The sequence below is a fragment of the Mauremys mutica genome, unplaced genomic scaffold (genome assembly GCF_020497125.1).
Source record: "Mauremys mutica isolate MM-2020 ecotype Southern unplaced genomic scaffold, ASM2049712v1 000094F_np12_subseq_1:153747_obj, whole genome shotgun sequence".
NCBI lineage: Eukaryota > Metazoa > Chordata > Testudines > Geoemydidae > Mauremys > Mauremys mutica.
The window spans coordinates 75,578-93,158 of NW_025422842.1; the positions used below are offsets into that span (position 1 = coordinate 75,578).

General features: G+C 42.5%; 2 protein-coding genes across 2 annotated transcripts in view; one reads left to right on the plus strand and one right to left on the minus strand.

Moving 5' to 3' along the window:
• The window catches only part of LOC123356961 (katanin-interacting protein-like), a 70,423-nt gene extending 70,272 nt beyond the window's left edge, over positions 1-151 (minus strand). The window contains exon 1 of the mRNA XM_045000215.1: positions 89-151. The gene's annotated coding sequence lies outside the window, so the exon portion shown is untranslated. The remainder of the gene's footprint in view (positions 1-88) is intronic.
• A 125-nt stretch (positions 152-276) lies between these two features.
• The window catches only part of LOC123356962 (general transcription factor 3C polypeptide 1-like), a gene marked incomplete at its 3' end in the record, with an annotated part of 77,370 nt that continues 60,065 nt past the window's right edge, over positions 277-17,581 (plus strand). The window contains exons 1-7 of the mRNA XM_045000216.1: positions 277-523; positions 3,486-3,695; positions 6,154-6,330; positions 11,106-11,249; positions 12,596-12,692; positions 15,136-15,259; positions 16,474-16,632. Of these exons, the coding sequence (XP_044856151.1) occupies positions 303-523; positions 3,486-3,695; positions 6,154-6,330; positions 11,106-11,249; positions 12,596-12,692; positions 15,136-15,259; positions 16,474-16,632 (1,132 nt within the window). The remainder of the gene's footprint in view (positions 524-3,485; positions 3,696-6,153; positions 6,331-11,105; positions 11,250-12,595; positions 12,693-15,135; positions 15,260-16,473; positions 16,633-17,581) is intronic.

Below are 17,581 nucleotides of genomic sequence, written 5' to 3' on the forward strand. Positions count from 1 at the left end.
CATTCGCCTTCGGTTCGGCGCCTCCCCTCTGCACCCCGTGCCCACTCCTCCGCCGCTTCAGCCCGGAGCCTCCCCGCCCGCCTCGTACCGTGCCTCTTTCCCGCCAGCGGCGACACCGACAGCTCCGCCGCCCTCCCTGTTTACCGGTTCCCTTGGTTACCGTCGCGACTAGCAAACCTCACTTCCGGAGCGGCTCTGTGACGCAAAATGAGGACGCGCAGGCGCAGTAGAGGTCATCGAATCGGCGTAGGGTCCGTCGGGAGGGCGGCGGCGGCGGCGCAGGTGTAGTGAGTGGCGGCGGGATGGAGGCGCTGTGGGCTCTGCTGGACGAGGTGGCCCTGGAGGGTCTGGATGGGATCACGCTGGACACTTTATGGTACCGGCTGAGCAGCCGCGTCCCGCCCTTCCCGCTGCCCCTGGAGCCCGCCACCCAGCAGCTCCTGTGGGCTGCCCTGAGCGCCCAGCCCGGGCTCAGCTTCTACCTGTTACCGCGGGAGCGGCCCCCCCTCCGCCTGCACGATCGGTGAGGGTGGGGCTGGCGGGGTGGGGGGGGGTGGCAGAGTGTGTGTGTGTGTGTGTGTGGAGGGGGGGGGCTGTGGCATTCAGGGGTTCAGTCCAAACCGGTGAGAGGCTGTGTCACCCCTGCCCTGCAAACTTGGTGCCTCAGAATGCTCTGCTGCTATACCCCCCCCCCCCCCGCCCCGGGCCACTCACATTCTTCCAGTATGCAGGTAACACCCTGAGTGTCTGGGTATGGCTACAACCTGCCAGTCACACATCAGACACAGCCTGGTTTCCACTTGCATGGTGACCCCAACACACTCCCAGGCCTGGGTTAAGAACATAAGAATGGCCGTACTGGGTCAGACCAAAGGTCCTTCCAGCCCAGTATCCTGTCTACTGACAGTGGCCAATTCCAGGTGACCTAGAGGAAGTGATCGCTCTTCTGCCATCCATCACTGCCCTCCGAAAAACAGAGGCTAGAGACACCATTCCTTACCCATCCTGGCTAATAGCCATTAATGGACTTAACCTCCATGAATTTATCCAGTTCTCTTTTAAACCCTGTTATAGTCCTAGCCTTCACAACCTCCTCAGGCAAGGAGTTCCACAAGTTGACTGTGTGTTGTGTGAAGAAGAACTTCCTTTTATTTGTTTTAAACAGGGCTTTGGAGCGGAGCCCGGGGCTGAAGCGCGGAGCAGCTCCGGAGCAGTGGAGCTGCAGGTTTTTGCCTGGAGTGGAGCCGGAGCACAGCTCCAAAGCTCTGGTTTTAAACCTGATGCCCATTAATTTCATTTGGTGGCCCCTAGTTCTTATATTATGGGAACAAGTAAATTCCTTATTCACTTTCTCCACATCACTCATGATTTTATATACCTCTGTCATCTCCCCCCTTAGTCTCCTCTTTTCCAAGTTGAAAAGTCCTAGCCTCATATGGCACCCATTCCAAATCCCTAATCATTTTAGTTGCCCTTCTCTGAACCTTTTCCAATGCTAGTATATCTTTTTTGAGATAAGATCACATTTGTACGCAGTATTCAAGATGTGGGCATACCGTGGATTTATATAAGGGCAATAAGATATTCTCCGTCTTATTCTCTATCCCCTTTTTAATGAGTCCTAACATCCTGTTTGCTTTTTTGACTGCCACTGCATACTGCATGTACGTCTTCAGAGAACTATCCAAAATGACTCCAAGATCTTTTTCTGAAGCTGGGAATGGAACTGCAGGGCTGAGGCCCTGAGCCCCACGCTCCCCACAGGTCTAAAGTGCTGAGCCCCAGTGTTCTCATGGGGCAAAAGCCCTGAGCCCCCTGCCTGGAGCCCTGGTTCCCCAACGCTCAGAAACCATGATCCTCCCCCAGAGTCTTGACCACCTCACTCCCCCCCACCCACACCCACGGCTGCAGCCCCAACCCCCCGTGTGGCTGAAGTCCCTTCAGAATTACAGAACATTTCAGAGTTACAGACAATCTTCATTCCCGAGGTACAGTAGAACTCTGCGGTTCTACTGTACCTAGAATAGCAGTTATATGTCAGTAGTATTTGTAAAGTGTGTTTTACTATAACTTTTTAGCCATAACATCAAATAAGTGCACCAAACTGAAGTTATTAATTTTTTTAACTCAAAACCAAAAAATAAATGTTATGGTGTGAACGCTATCATTAACTTTTGGGAAAGAAAGACACCACATGCCTGTCTGCCTAAGGGAAAGCTCCCTGTCATTATTATTATTATTTTAAATAAAGGAGTGAGCTCATACAAGATCACTGCAGGTCCAGATCTCAAGTATTTAACATGACAAACCCCAGTCTTAAGCACTGTACCATTCTGCCTTGCATCATGACTCCTCTCCCAAGCATGGGTAAAATATACAGGATTCTGCTGCTGTCTACTAAATAGTTGTATAAACTAGTGGAAAATTGTCTCAAGTCGTTCTCCAGTGCCTGGTCTGGAAAGGAGCTAATAATTACTCATGTCATTCAAATAACCTACGCTAGGGAATATGAAGGTCAGGGGGCTGCTGATCTGTGTGTGGAGGGATGGCATGATTAACAATCTTAAGAGTAACCTTGTAGTGTTAAGGCAGAATAATGTCCAGAATGCATGCAATATATGATAGTCTGATTTACTGATCTTTTGATACAATTTTATAAAAGCAAATGAGATAGCTTCAGGTTTTGCATTTGAATTAAAGTTTGATAAAGCTGTGGTATGTATTACTTTTGGGTATCTGGTGGAGAGAGAAATGAAATATGGAGCACTGGAATGGGTTATTTACAGTGTTGTGGGCAAGTTGGAAAAGAAAGCATGGGTGGGGTATGGACTGTTGCAACCTTAATTGTTACTAAATATAAGTTTTGTATACTAATATGTTGTAGCACACAACTCTCTCCTATATTTATCAAAAACTATAAAACTAGAAATAATTTGTGAATTGCACTGTTTTAATGGTTTTGTAAATAAATCAAAATTCATATGCAAAAACTTAGCTTCTGTACATGATTGTCTTACTGAAAAATAATCAGGAAATAAAAAGCATTGCAACTTTTTTTTTAAAAGTATTGAAAAAGTCAAGTGCTGCATTAGTTCAGTGTGCCTGTCTAAAACTCGTGGTACTTGTGCAAATCAATAAAAGTACATTAAAATTCAGCAAGGCCAGTGTGCATATTATTACCCCCCTGACATACTTATGCTAAAAAATCTCTTTGTTTACTCCCATCTCCTCAGAAAAAGCCTTTGCATTATGCTCTGAATGTTGACATATTTGGATTCCTTGTTTGAGAAGTGCAACTCTAATTCTGCATTTCCTGGCTTTCTAACTTTTGAGAGTTAAAGGATTTTTAGTTCTAAGTTTCTTCCAAGACATTTGTTGGAGACCCGTTGAAATACAGCAGCAACCTTAAATTCAGCTTTTAAGTTGTTTTTGTCTCGTGAATGTTACAATTTTAAAGACTGGCTCTCTTTGCATTTTTATTTCAGGTATGAAGAAATAGATCTTGAAACAGGAATACTGGAAACAAAAAGAGATCCTGTCCCTCTAGATGATATTTATCCTGTCCATATGATTTTGGATAATAAGGATGGCATTCAGGGTTCATGCCAATATTTTAAGGAGAGACTAAATTATACTGATCAAATTAGGACAAAGGATTTGCAGCCTTGTTATGCCTACACAGAAGCCTATGAAAAGTGAGTAAGAAGATTTCAGTATTTGTTGGTGTTTCATTTTAAATTACAATGCTTTGCTATTTGGAAACAGCTCCTTTTAAGGGGAGCTGAGCCTGACTCCTAGGGATGTAAAATATTAAACAGTTAACTGGTAAGCATTAGTCTTGCTGTTAACCCTCAGCCCTGGGCTGCGCCGGCCGGAGCCACCCCAGGCCGTGCAGGCCAAGACCTCTCCCTTTAATTGGTTAACCAGTTAACCGTTTAAACGATTAAAATTATATCATTTAACTTTTTTAACAATATTTACAGCCCTGCTGGCTCCATGATTTAATTTGGCATTATTTTGCTGCATTAGATACATATAAATCAATGGAGGAAAGTCTCTGTAAAGAAACCATTGTTTTCAATATACCACTGATTTTCTGTTGCAGCTGTAGATAAAATGCTTGTGCATCCTCCACAAATGTACACTGAGATTTTCAGAGGCATAGGGTTTCAAGCTATCTCTCCTTCACCACATTCATCAAAGGCATATATGAGTGACTAAGCTTTCTTAATCAGATCCAAATGCATCCATTGGTCTTGCATTCCAAGTATTGTAAACTCTGCTGCCTATTTCTTGCCCCATTTCACCCTAAATAATTCCTCTTCCTCTTTGGTGTCTGCAGTCTTCAAATAATTGTAGACATTGGTACCTTTCCCCAACCAGATATCACTTATCCAAGCTGTCATGTTTTCTACCATTATAGGGGTTCTAATTGTGAATCTATTAACCTAACATTTTCCCATTATAATTCCACTTTCAGTTGTTTATACTGTTGCCAAACTTTAACTGTTTATGCTGAAATTTACCAACTGTATTGGCTGTTTGGTGTAGTAGTTGTAGCTGTGTCAATCCCAGGATATTAGAGAGACAAGGTGGGTGAGGTAATATCTTATTGAGCCAACTTCTGTTGGCTCAAAAACTTGTCTCGCTCACCAACAGAAGTTGATCCAATAAATATATGATCTCACCCACTTTGGGTTGTATGGTGTCCATCTCAGGTCACTTTTTTTTAGAAATTTCAGATAAAAGTTTCTGGGGAAGTTTGGGGAAAGTAAGTATTTCAAAAATGCTCAGGAAAAAAATGTTAAAAGCATTCTAGCAGACCTGTGGTTTGGAACAAGTATTTGAAATTTGGCATCAGGACCGAGAAACATCTTTTTCTGTCCTCGTGGAACTCTGGCCAGATTTGGCCAAACTATAAATTCTTGGGAAAATCTTGTACACAAACAAGAGAAATGATGTGATTTCTGGTTACATTTCTGAATATTCTGTCTGCACTGAGCCACCCAAGCCCTTTGTCTGGCCTACCGTCAGCTTGGCTTCTCTCCATTTTAACCATTGAGGAATTTAACCTGGGAACCAGATATATAGATTTTCAAACCAGGCTTTTAAAGTTTTTCTCTTTTTAAATTAGCTCTGAGATCTCAGTGCTGCCAAGGTACTGTATATTCCTGGTAGTACAGTGGAGAAGTCTAGGTTTTCCTTTGACACTTGTTTGGAGTAAAACAGACATGTATTTAGTAATGCTACCACTATTCAATGTTAAAAACATGACTGAACAAGTTGCTCTGGAACTTCTTAGATTTCTCTATTGATGTGCTGCGTTATCAGCACTTGGAGAGCATGTAGGAGGTATACTATGCACCTAGCAGCTAATCATTTTGTATGCGCACTGCTCCTGTTATAACTAAAGCTCCGTCACCAGTTCCTGCTGCAAGGTTACTACTTTTAATGCTGCTCACTAAGCCCATGTCTGTGCTACAGCACTGCAGGTATGCTGCTCTAGTGCCATGCTGTAGACTCTTCTGTCAACCTAGCTACATCTACAGTGTGAATTTTTTGGAACTTCCCGAGTGCTGTAGCTATGTCTACCTAACTTTTAAGTGTAGACCAGGCCTAAGCAGCTTACTAACTTCCTGAAAAATAATTTGTTCCTTTCCATCCCTCAATTCAGCATTTAAAACAGTGTTGTGAAAGCAGTTCTATTACTTTAAAGGGCTAGTGTGAGTAACAAGCCTCTTGTTATTGCTGATGTCAGTTGACATCAAGCCTATCATGGAATTGTTGCAATTGTCCTCAGCCTATATGGAGATAGTGGTTGAGAACAGGACCATATCTCAGTTCTGTATCAGGAAGGTGGGAAAGGTTTGGATAGGCAGGCAGGCAGTTCAATCGACAACTTCCTAAATTTCAAACTCGGTGCTTGGTGAAGTATTTTTCTGGAGTTACAGCTAATCATTTGTAATATTAATAGGTGTTATGTGCCATCATGAAGATGGAGAGAAAGTCCTAGATCTTCAGCTGAGCCTTGTGCAACTTCAAAGTAATCCCTTCAGTAATCATTTTCGCTCAGAAAAGAAAGCAGTTGGGGAGATGGTTAAATTTAGGAGCTCTGGGAAACTAACCCCTCATCTCTTGCTGTTTGATTTGTAGGTTTGGGGAGAAATTAGTCATCGTTGCTTCACAGGTTCTGCGCTACAGGGCTTTAATTGGCTGGGAGGGGGATCCAGACCTAAAACTCCCAGACTTCTCCTACTGCATTTTGGAGCGATTAGGTCGTGCTAGATGGCAAGGGGAACTTCAGAGAGACCTTCACACTGGGGCTTTCAAGTAAGTATAGAGTTTGTTGTTGTTTATAAAGTAAATCAAAGCCTTGCAGACAAGGCTTCATTCATCAGGAATGTCTCATCACAGTACTGTGGGCACTTTGTTTCTGCAGGTCCTGTGCTGCTGGAGATGCCAGCTTACTGCTTGAAGTAACTAAATTTCATGGTACTTTCTCACCAAAACAGTTATTAACCTTGTGTCTTTACTAAATTCCCATTTGGTTAACTACTTTATGCTTTCTTTAAATTCCTCCTGCAGTTTCAGTTGGAGATGGTATTTTAATTTCCTATCTTAATCTGTAAAAGCAGCAAAGAATCCTGTGGCACCTTATAGACTAACAGACATTTTGCAGCATGAGCTTTCGTGGGTGAATACCCACTTCTTCAGATGCAAGTGGTGGAAATTTCCTGGGGCAGGTATATATAAGCAAGCAAGAAACAAGTTAGAGATAACGAGGTTAGAACAATCAGGGTGGATGAGGCCCTGTTCTAGCAGTTGAGGTGTGAAAACCAAGGGAGGAGAAACTGGTTCTGTAATTGGCAAGCCATTCACAGTCTTTGTTTAGTCCTGAGCTGATGGTGTCAAATTTGCAGATGAACTGGAGCTCAGCAGTTTCTCTTTGAAGTCTGGTCCTAAAGTTTTTTTGCTGTAGGATGGCCACCTTAAGATCTGCTATTGTGTGGCCAGGGAGGTTGAAGTGTTCTCCTACAGGTTTTTGTATATTGCCATTCCTAATGTCTGATTTGTGTCCATTTATCCTTTTCCTTAGAGACTGTCCAGTTTGGCCGATGTACATAGCAGAGGGGCATTGCTGGCATATGATGGCATATATTACATTGGTGGAAGTGCAGGTGAATGAACCGGTGATGTTGTGGCTGATCTGGTTTGGTCCTGTGATGGTGTTGCTGGTGTAGATATGTGGGCAGAGTTGGCATCGAGGTTTGTTGCATGGATTGGTTCCTGAGCTAGAGTTACTATGGTGCGGTGTGCAGTTGCTGGTGAGAATATGCTTCAGGTTGGCAGGTTGTCTGTGGGCGAGAACTGGTCTGCCACCCAAGGCCTGTGAGAGTGTGGGATCATTGTCCAGGATGGGTTGTAGATCCCTGATGATGCGTTGTAGGGGTTTTAGCTGGGGACTGTATGTGATGGCCAGTGGAGTCCTGTTGGTTTCTTTCTTGGGTTTGTCTTCCAGTAGGAGGCTTCTGGGTACACGTCTGGCTCTGTTGATCTGTTTCCTTATTTCCTCGTGTGGGTACTGTAGTCTTGAGAACGCTTGGTGGAGATTTTCTAGGTGTTGGTCTCTGTCTGTGGGGTTAGAGCAGATACGGTTGTACCTCAGTGCTTGGCTGTAGACAATGGATCTTGTGGTGTGTCCGGGATGGAAATCTTAATCTGCTTATATATAGGGATTACTTTCATGTGGAGGACTGATTCTAATAGCTATAGCCAGATACATGAAAGAAGTGAAGTGCTGCAAAGTCCAAGTGTGCAACTTAGTAAGCCCAGTTGCTGCTTCTCTCCCTTCACCTACCCCCAGATGATACGAAGGGGATGGTGTGGGGGTTTCTGCAGAGGTGCTGTACTTGAATCCTGGTTGGGACCTGCTTCCTTTATACTAGTTTCCAGCTACTAGATAGGAAAACTTGAAGCTCCACCCAGCCCATTTTTTGCTACTCTACCCCTCTTTTCAAGACTCCAATTTTTTTAGTCTCCTGTCCCTTCCTCTTATCCTTATTAATAGTTTAATTGCCTGCTTCTGCTGTTTTTGTTAGTTTTGCCAAGCAGCAGCATGAAATTGGCATGGCTTTTGTCATGTGCAGACTTTCTATAGTTTTAAGGCTGCTATCCGTGTTAATTTCACACTGTTCCTGCTGCTTATGACTAGGGCCCTACCAAATTCGCGGCCATGAAAAACGCGTCACGGACCATGAAATCTGATCTCCCCGGTGAAATCTGGTCTTTTGTGTACTTTTAACATATACTATACAGATTTCACTGAGGAGACCAGCATTTCTCAAACTGGGCATCCTGACCCAAAAGGGAGTTGCAGGGGGGTCACGGTATTGCCACTCTTACTTCTGCACTGCCTTCAGAGCTGGGCGGCTGGAGAGCAGCTTCTGTTGGCCGGATGCACTCTGCCAGCAGCAGCACAGAAGTAAGGGTAGCAGTACCATACCATGCCACCCTTACTTCTTCACTGCTTTCAGAGCTGGGTGGCCAGAGAGTGGTGGCTGCTGACTGAGGGCTCAGCTCTGCAGGCAGCAGCGCAGAAGTAAGGGTGGCAATACCATACCATGCCATCCTTACTTCTGCACTGCTGCTGGCAGCAACTCTGCCTTCAGAGGTGGGCTCCCAGCCAGTAGCTGCCACTCTCCAGCTGCCCAGCTTTGAAGTCAGCGCCATCACCAGCAGCAGCGCAGAAGTAAGGGTAGCAGTACCATAATCCCCGCCCCCCCCAATAACCTTGCAACCCCCTCTTCCGCCCCCCAACTCCTTTTTGCCTCAGGATCCCTACTATTACACCACCATGACATGTCAGATTTAAATAGCTGTAATCGTGAAATTTACAATTTAAAAAATCCTCTGACCATGAAATTGATCAAAATGGACCCTGAATTTGGAAGAGCCCTACCTATGAAGCTCAGACACTGCAGACCTAGAAAAGTGTAAATGATTCTGTTCATGTTCACAGGATGTTAATTTATACATGGAGCTATGCTTTCCATTATAAGACCCTGTTTTTTGTTGCCTATAATTTTGTCAGAATCTAAATGTTCAAGTTGAAAAATGTTACGTTAGGTCTTTGCCCCAGGCTGAATTTAAAAAAAACAACAGCTCATCTGTTTCAGAGGATGATGTTAGAGACTTGAAATTTTGCATGGAGGTCTCTATGGGATCAGAGATGTACCTGTCACAGTTTCAGGGTAGGAGGAAACAGCCTGTCTGGAAAGCACAGGGAGGGGAGGCAGGATCAAGCTGGGGTTGGGTCAGGAGCAGAGGGGGTACAGGTATAGAAGAGTCAGTAAGTACTAGAACACCTGGAATTAAACCTAGGATTCCTGAGTGAGTCTCAACATTTATAGCTATTGGCTAGACAGCAGAGGAAGCCCTCTTGGAAACTCTTGCCTGTCTCTCATGGCTGGTACACAGAGGATAGTGGCAGAAGTCTGTGCTGTGGACCTAAAGGTTCCAGCCTTGCTGGAAAGTGGGGTCTGTATGGTTCTACGTGATGGAATTTCTTTTCAATTTATTTGCTTTTTAAAAAAAAGAAATTAAATTTTTAAAAAAAATAGAAAGAATGTTAAGGTTGCAAAGCCTAACACACAGAAGTTAGGAAATGCCAGAATTAATGTTGAGCAGCTATTCAATATTTTTTATCCGCACCATTCAGTGTGTGGCTCCAGGCTATATTTACAATTTTTTATTAAATCTAATGTTAAAATTATATAATACACAGGTTAAGGAAAGAGTGTCTGTACATCTGGGTATAGCGCTTAGATTATCCAAAAATACAAAGTTTGTTTTAAAAGTCATAAGATACATGTAGTACATAATCTGAAATAACCCAAATTTAGGTGAATAAATTTAAAAAGACAGTTTAGATATTAGCATCCAAATATTTGGGTACATCACTCATGAAAAGTTTTATACAGAGAGTTGGTTGTGGAAAGCAAATATGGCAATGAGTGAAGATTGTCCCTCAGTTTTTGAGAAATTAGGATAGGTTGTTCCTTAGAAAATACAGTCCATCAGGGAAGTTTTCAGATACTTTCCCCACTTTGCTTCTCATTGGCTCTTCAGTTCATCACTCCTGGTCTTGCCAATGTCGGGTGATTGATGTGTTCTAGGTAGATGTCCCTCGACTACGTGATGACGTCCAACACCAGGAGTTGCTGCATCAGCCTAGCATAGCGCTAACCAATTCCGCATTCCCGCAACACTCTCACCATCCTAACCCTGCATTGAATACAGAACTATTAATTTCCTCATGGGTGTTTCTATGGAGCTCCCATCATATGAGTGCTTCACAAACATTAATGAACTTACCTTTACAACTCCCTTGACACGGTGGTGGGATTACCTTCATTTTACAAATAGGGAACTCAGGCACAGAGAGATGAAGGTCATAATTGTCTATTTTGGGTGCCCAACTTGAGACATTTGGGGACTGGTTTTTTGGAGTACTTAATATTTGTGTAGAATTTCATATACTCAGAGCACAGGTCCCATTGAGTTCAGCTGTAGCTATGACTTCTCAGCACTTTCGCAAATCAGACCCCAGTTGTTTCAAGTTAAGCACCTAGAAAATGAAAAACACAGTTAGTGCCACCTGTGAAAAGTTTGGTTTAAGTGACTTGCACAGCATCACGTGGCTGAAGCGAATATAAAATCCAATCTCTCAGTGTGACATTCACCTGCCTTAACCATAAGACCATCTTTTCTTTTCTAATAGTATTTTTTCTCATTTATTATACTCCTAACTTCAGCAGCAAATGAGGCTGAGTCCTATAGACAACAGCCTCATTCAGTATACTACCCTGATTCATTTCCTGTACACTGAATGAAGCCCTGTGGAGAAAGTGGTATGTGATGATGTAATAAGACTATCATAATGTATATGCAAAAGAGGGCTGAATTAAGGTTGTACAGGCAATTTGTATAGTAATTTAAGTTTGTAAAGGGCATTCAGATGATAGGTGCTATATGAATATAATTTGTTTATTATATTTATTTACAAGCCATCATGGGAGGTTCTGTGGATGTCTTGTCTTCTCTAGGGTGGATGCTGGTAAAATGCATTATCACAGAAGAGTATTAGACAGAAATGGTCTCATTTCAATGCAGTCCCATGTCATAAGACTACCAAGTGGAGCCCAGCAGCACTCCATTCTTCTGCTTTTGAACCGCTTTCATGTTGACAGGTATGTACCAAACAGAAGTTAGGTGGTTCTTCAGGGTGGCATGTGTACTTTCTTATCATTAGGACATGCCCCTGGTGCCATAGGACCATCAAAACTTTCTGGAAGCAGTGCTTGTTGGTTTCTGAATTAGCCCCTCCTCACAGCGGTTAAGCATTCAGAGACAGAGGTTGTATAAAGGATATGTGCCCCCCTCCAGCCATGGTTTGCATGGTAGGTATCCTGCTGCCTGGTCTTGTCCTACAGAGACCTGATTTTTCTTGTACATTGCTTTAATATCTGTGTTATTCGTGGATAGCTCCTACAGCGCCTTCTAATGAATTTTTACTTCTGACTCTCTTTTCCTCTGTTGCATAGTTAGATCCTGCACTGGCTTTGGCTTGGTCGCAGTGAAACAGCAGGCCTGGCTTCAGAACAGCTTGGGTATCTGGCTGTCTTCCTGGTATTGGATATTTGCATCTGCTGTTTGGCCCACGTGGGTGAAGGGCATTCCCCTAACCAGCACTCTGTGTGTAAATGAAATGAACTCCTCCATAAATTTTTAAAAATTCTAATCTGTATATGACCAATGTAACAGAGTGTAGGCTTTTAAATATGAAGTGGGTAAAAAAAATTGTGAAGTATGACTTCTTACAGTTTCCCAGGACAAACAATGTTTATATCAAATATAGTTTTATGTCTGATAAACAGCCAACCTTTGAATATTGTTTGACGAAGAGTAGGTGGTCCTGTAACTAAGGCCTGTTAGTAGGAACCATTGAACCTACATGGACTTCATAAAGTTTTTCGTGTTCTCATGCTTCCAGGAGGCAAACCAGGGATTGATAGCATAAATCAAGATATGTGATATGGGGAATATGATGGGTAGAGATAATTTGGGGAAGTCATCTGGGTACTGTGCATACATCACTATGTTTTTGAAGTACTAATGTGGCTCAAAAGCTCTGCTGAAATCTATATGGGGTTTATCAACTTTTAGAGAAGTTTTGAAGAAGTCCAACAGCCCATTGCAAAAGGTTTAGAAACGTATTCAGCACCCTTGTTTCTGAGGGGGATAACCTGTAGGAACCCCAACTTTTCAAAATTAGTGCACATCTTAAACCAAGGGCACTCAAATGAAATGTTGGGTTTTGAGTCCAAAGTCAGACTATTCAGAAATTGAATTGCATCTGTTTTTTGTAAGACCTTAACATAAACAACTTGATTTTTCCCTCAAATGTTGCTAAAATCTTTGCTTTTTATTTCTCAGTCTACCTCTGTGATGGTAACTAGTGTTTTCTGTGGTATTTCTGGATGTAAAAGTCAGTGCTCATGAAGTTCATATGTTGAATAACTTTCTTTTGTTTTAGGAGGAGTAAATATGATATCCTTATGGAGAAGCTCTCAAGTGTGCTGAGCACTCGATCAAACAAAATGGAAACATTGGGGAATCTGAGGGAAGAACTGGTGAGATTTGCTTTCAAGTTGCTGTTAATTAAATCTAAAAATTTAGCATTACAAGCAGAACTGGTCTGTATAATAAGAAGTGTCAAACAACCTTATTATACTTCCCACTAAACAGACCTGTTTTCCATTGCTTCCAAGTACCAGACTTTAACTTCTCAGGCTGAAATTTTCAGTGTCAGGTGTCTAATTCAAACAAACTTTAGAAAGTTTCAGACCAAACGGCTCAGCCATTGCCCAGAATGAGGTATAGGGAAAATGTTGTTTATCATATTAAATAAACGACCTTTTCTCTGAGAATCTCTAGCGCCCTCATGTTCTGGAGCAAGGACTTGACATTTAGAAGTGGGTGGCCTTTGTGGCAGGGAGGTGCTTTTTGCTGTTATGGTGAAAATGTACTCAAATTTGGCCAGGTTTTAAGCCTCTGAAAAATCTCAGTCCACATATACTCAGTAGAGACTTGTTGGAGCTTCACAGCTACATTCTCCAAAGGCTCCATTTGCAGTGAGCATACGCCTGCCCAGGCTGAAGGGGCTAAGCAGGGCTTTCTCTGCCATTGCCACTCTTGGCTGATGCAGGTTGGGCTGGAGTGGAGCCAGGCACTGGAAGTAAGAGCCTGTGTTCTTGGTGCTCCTTTTTCTGGGCCCAGGCATCATGAAGGAGTAAGCTTTCTGAATTGGGTGCAGAAGGGACTAGAGTCAGACCAGAGGGAGTAAACTGGGATAGGGAACCTGGAGGAGACTGGAACTTGGAGGGTGGCAGATGGGGAGAGAAACTGGAAGTAAAAGTTGGGGGGGGGGGAGGAGGAACAGGAAAAGACTGGCTGATTGAGAACCGGTGGGGGAGGGGTGCAATGGGACTAGGACGGGAGCCCAGAGAGGCAGACTAGGATAGGAAGGTAGGCCTCTGCTTCTCCCACCCCATAGGGAGCCTCTGGAGCTGCATAGCTGCAGTGAGCAGCCTCCTAAGGTGCCTGTGCTGAAGATAGGTTTGGGGCTACCTTTTTCCACACTCCTGAAGGAAGGAGAGCAGTGGGAGTGGAAGGGGGTCTGTGATCCCCTCTTCTCTGCTTCTGGGAGCAAGGGGAATGCAGGTCATTTTCCCCTTCACAGTGTTTTGTATAGACTCTGGAGTTCCTCTGCGCTCTTCTATGTTGTCTCCAGCTGGTAGCTGAACTCCTCATATCCCATTAGTTATTAGTTTCTCGTCTTCCTTTGGCTGCTTTAACTCCATTTGGGTTGCAGGGAAGTCAGGAGCTGGTACGTGAGGGGCTGTGAGAAGTGCCCCGAGATCACCTTAAAAAGGTCTATTACATCAACACTTTTACTTTTATCAACCAAACCTGTAATTTCATAAAATGGGCATTAATTATATTACCCTCCTCTAATTCTCTGTTAATCGAGTACTGTATCAGCTGCTCCATTATCTTGCCCAGGATCAATGTCAGACTGACAGGCCTAAAATTACCCAGGTCGTCCCGTCTGCCCTTTTAGAATATTGGCACAACATTAGCTTTCTTTCAGTCTTCTGGAACTTCCCTGTTCTAAGACTTCTTGAAAATCAGCATTAATGGCCCAGCCTGCTTCTTGGCCAGCTCTTTTAAAACTCTTAGGTGCAAGTTATCTTGACCTGCTGATTTTAAAATGTCTGTCTTTAGGAGCTCCTGTTTCTAAGATACCAGTGGAATGGAAAGAGTGTTTTCAGATTATATGACTGCATCATCTGTTCTTTTCCCAAATATAAAACATAAATATTTAATGAACACTACTTCTGTTTTGGCATTATTATTAATTCTATCATTTCCATTTAGTCATGGACCAGAGCCGTTGTTAGGATTCTTTTTGTTCCTAATGTGCTTAAAAAAACCTTCTCCTTATCCTTAACTCTGTTGGCCATAGAGTTCTCCTTGTGTCCCTTTGCTTCCCTGATCAATTTTCTACAATTCCTAGCTTCTGATTTACATTCATTACTATCAACTTTCCCTTTCTTCCATTTGTAATATATTATTATTTTTGATCTTGACCATTCTGAATGGAGAGGGCAGAAGCAGGATTGAATGGAATGCAGGATTTAGTTGAGGTCTAGGACGTTTGAATAAACTGAACACAGTGGAAGAAAGGAGGCAAGGGATGGTAATTAGAGGCAGATATGATAGTGCGAAAGCTATTTTCCAAGACAGATAATGGAGAGCTTGTGGACAGGGAAAGACGACCGGGTACTAAAAACCAGGCAAATGAAAGAGAAGAAGTGGGATCTAAAGTCCTGGTTAAGGGGCTAGAGGCATACAGTAACTGAGTCAGAAATGTCTTTCTGTCCCTGAGGTGCTGCTTTTTACTTTTCTATGAAAGTCAAGGGTTTAGCTGCTGTTAGCTTCCTGATTTGTAGGGAATGCTCCTTAGAATAGTGACATCTTTTTCATTTCTCTTTACTGTTACTGTTATTGTAGGGTCTCTGTGAAAGAACATTCAAACGTCTGTATCAGTATATGATGAATGCTGGCCTGGCCAAAGTATTATCTACCCCGTTACAGGACTTGCACCCTGATGGTGGACCCTATAAAACAAAGAAAGGTAATTGCAGCCACATCTTTATTATGTATGTGCTGATGACATCAAGTCTATAAACTAACCAAAATCTTAAATTGCAGAGTGTTTAAAGGTAAACCTTCCTTTGCATCTCAGGTGTATATATAAAGTTATAAATTTGTTAGTACACAACACAACTCACCTAAATCATTATCCAATCCAAGGATATATTGAGTATTAATAATAAACCAGGAATTAGTGGGATTATGATATGATTAGGTAAGGTACTAATGTCATCCTTCCTTGTGTGCATCAGTTCTAGACCCAGGAAAGATTTTCTATCAAATACCCATTTTCACAGTGTGTATTTTTCCCAAATATTTTTCAGTCTGCCATTTGTGTTAATGCATCTTACCAATCCCTAGATGCACAGTACTTTTTCCACTGTTTCTTGGCTGCAAAAGGTAAACTTTTAAGAATTTCTTGTCCAAATATATTATCAGGAGAGCCTTCTGATGGCTGTGACTAATGCCACATCGTTTTCCCAAGTCTGCACAGAAGACCTGAAACAAATCTGTTGGTTTAGTTCAGGTTCCAGCACTGTGATGTTTCATCCACATTATACATTTTAACCATATTACAACAGCTCAAAAGACAGCTGTTCTGTAACCAGGTTCCCTGAGTCTATTGTTTTCATAGAGTAGGGCTGTAAATCTTCAAGGGTGGTATTACATTTTGATAGATAAAAGTATTACAATTAATTACTTTCTTTAGAAGACCCAAACATTTGTTAGGTGATTATCAGAGCAAAAGGACAGTGTCTTTGAAGAGACACTGCAATCTAAATTGGTTTTCTGAAGAGATGTATCTCACACGATCACCATTCACACACCTTCCTGCACATAGTTAAAAGTTCTCTAATTTCATATTATGTCCTTTTATAGGACCATTTTCACATCCCCTCAAATACTTCATTGTTTGAACCCTAAGGATGCCCTAAGTTGTCTTTGCAAGTGAGCAGGAGACCTTTCTATCTGTATCCATCATTTAAAACCTCAAGGCTGTGAGAATTTCCATCAAGCCCATATGCAAGTGCCCACTTCCACTTGTGGTAATTCATTAAGATACTTAACTGGAATGTCATTCTGTTTGTCAATGCGGAGAGAAATGTATTAACTTATTTTTCATGTGGATCCCTCCTTTTCACCCATAGATTTTGTTCAGTTATTTTACTAACCAGTAGTGTCATGTGTTCTCAGGGACTGATATCATGGTCCGATGCCTCAAACTAGTGAAGGAATTTCGAAAAAAAGTGGATGATTACCACGATGATGAGGAGGAAGAGATGATCACAAAAACTGTCCAGCCTGTAGATATTATTTATGAGCGGGATATGCTTACGCAGGCTTATGAGCTAAGTAGGTAATGTAATCAAGTTCTCTGTGTGTGTTTTCAGTTCATATGTTGTTACCTGCATGAAAATGAACTGAATATTTTCTTACTGGCTTAATTTTGAAATTGTCGTTACTTTGTACATTAGATTCTCGTGCATATCTTTGAAATGGAAAAAAGAATTACTTTCTCCCACCCTTTGTCTCCTCTGTTCAGAGCAGGATTGTCTTTTACCATGTGTGACAGTGTCTAGCACATTGGGCGCTCCTCTGTCCCAGTTTTGGTTGCTAGGGACTATGAGGATATAAAAATGAGATGTCTAAGGCTTATTTGTAAACTCTTAGTACCTTAGTCGAAAGGAGTATGGGGGCTTAATGATTAACAAAGCTTCTTTTATACAAAGTGTCAGTTTGGCATTGGAGTAAAATAGTTAGAAAAATGAGCCAAGAGTTTTAAAAACTTGCTAAAAATCTATTCCATCTAACAGCTCAATTTTTGCTCTCTTGGGCCCTTTCTACACTAGGAAATAGGTTGTTTAAAATGTTACTTAGCCAGATAACATTTTTTTAAAGGAGGTTAAATTAAATCCATACTATTTTTTAAAACATTAGCTAATGTTCGCCTCTTTTTCTAAGTTAAATGTGGCTTTGCCTTTTTGTCAACACTTACACTAGCTCTCCAGCCCAAGCCTAGACAGGATTTGAATTTGTAATGGGGGAAAAAGGTGCAGGACTTCTGTATCCATCATAGCAGTGGTGACTGGTGCCCAGAGTAACTAGTGGGGCTGAAAGTAGCAAGCTGCCCCAATTGCCATCACCTCTGTCCCTTCTCTGTAGACCAGAGATGGGCACCTTTGTCACACAGCTCGGCAGGGTAAGCACCCTGGCGAGCGAGCTGGTTTGTTTACCTGCCATGTCTGCAGGTTCGGCTGATCACAGCCCCCACTGGCCGCAGTTCGCTGCTCCAGACCAATGG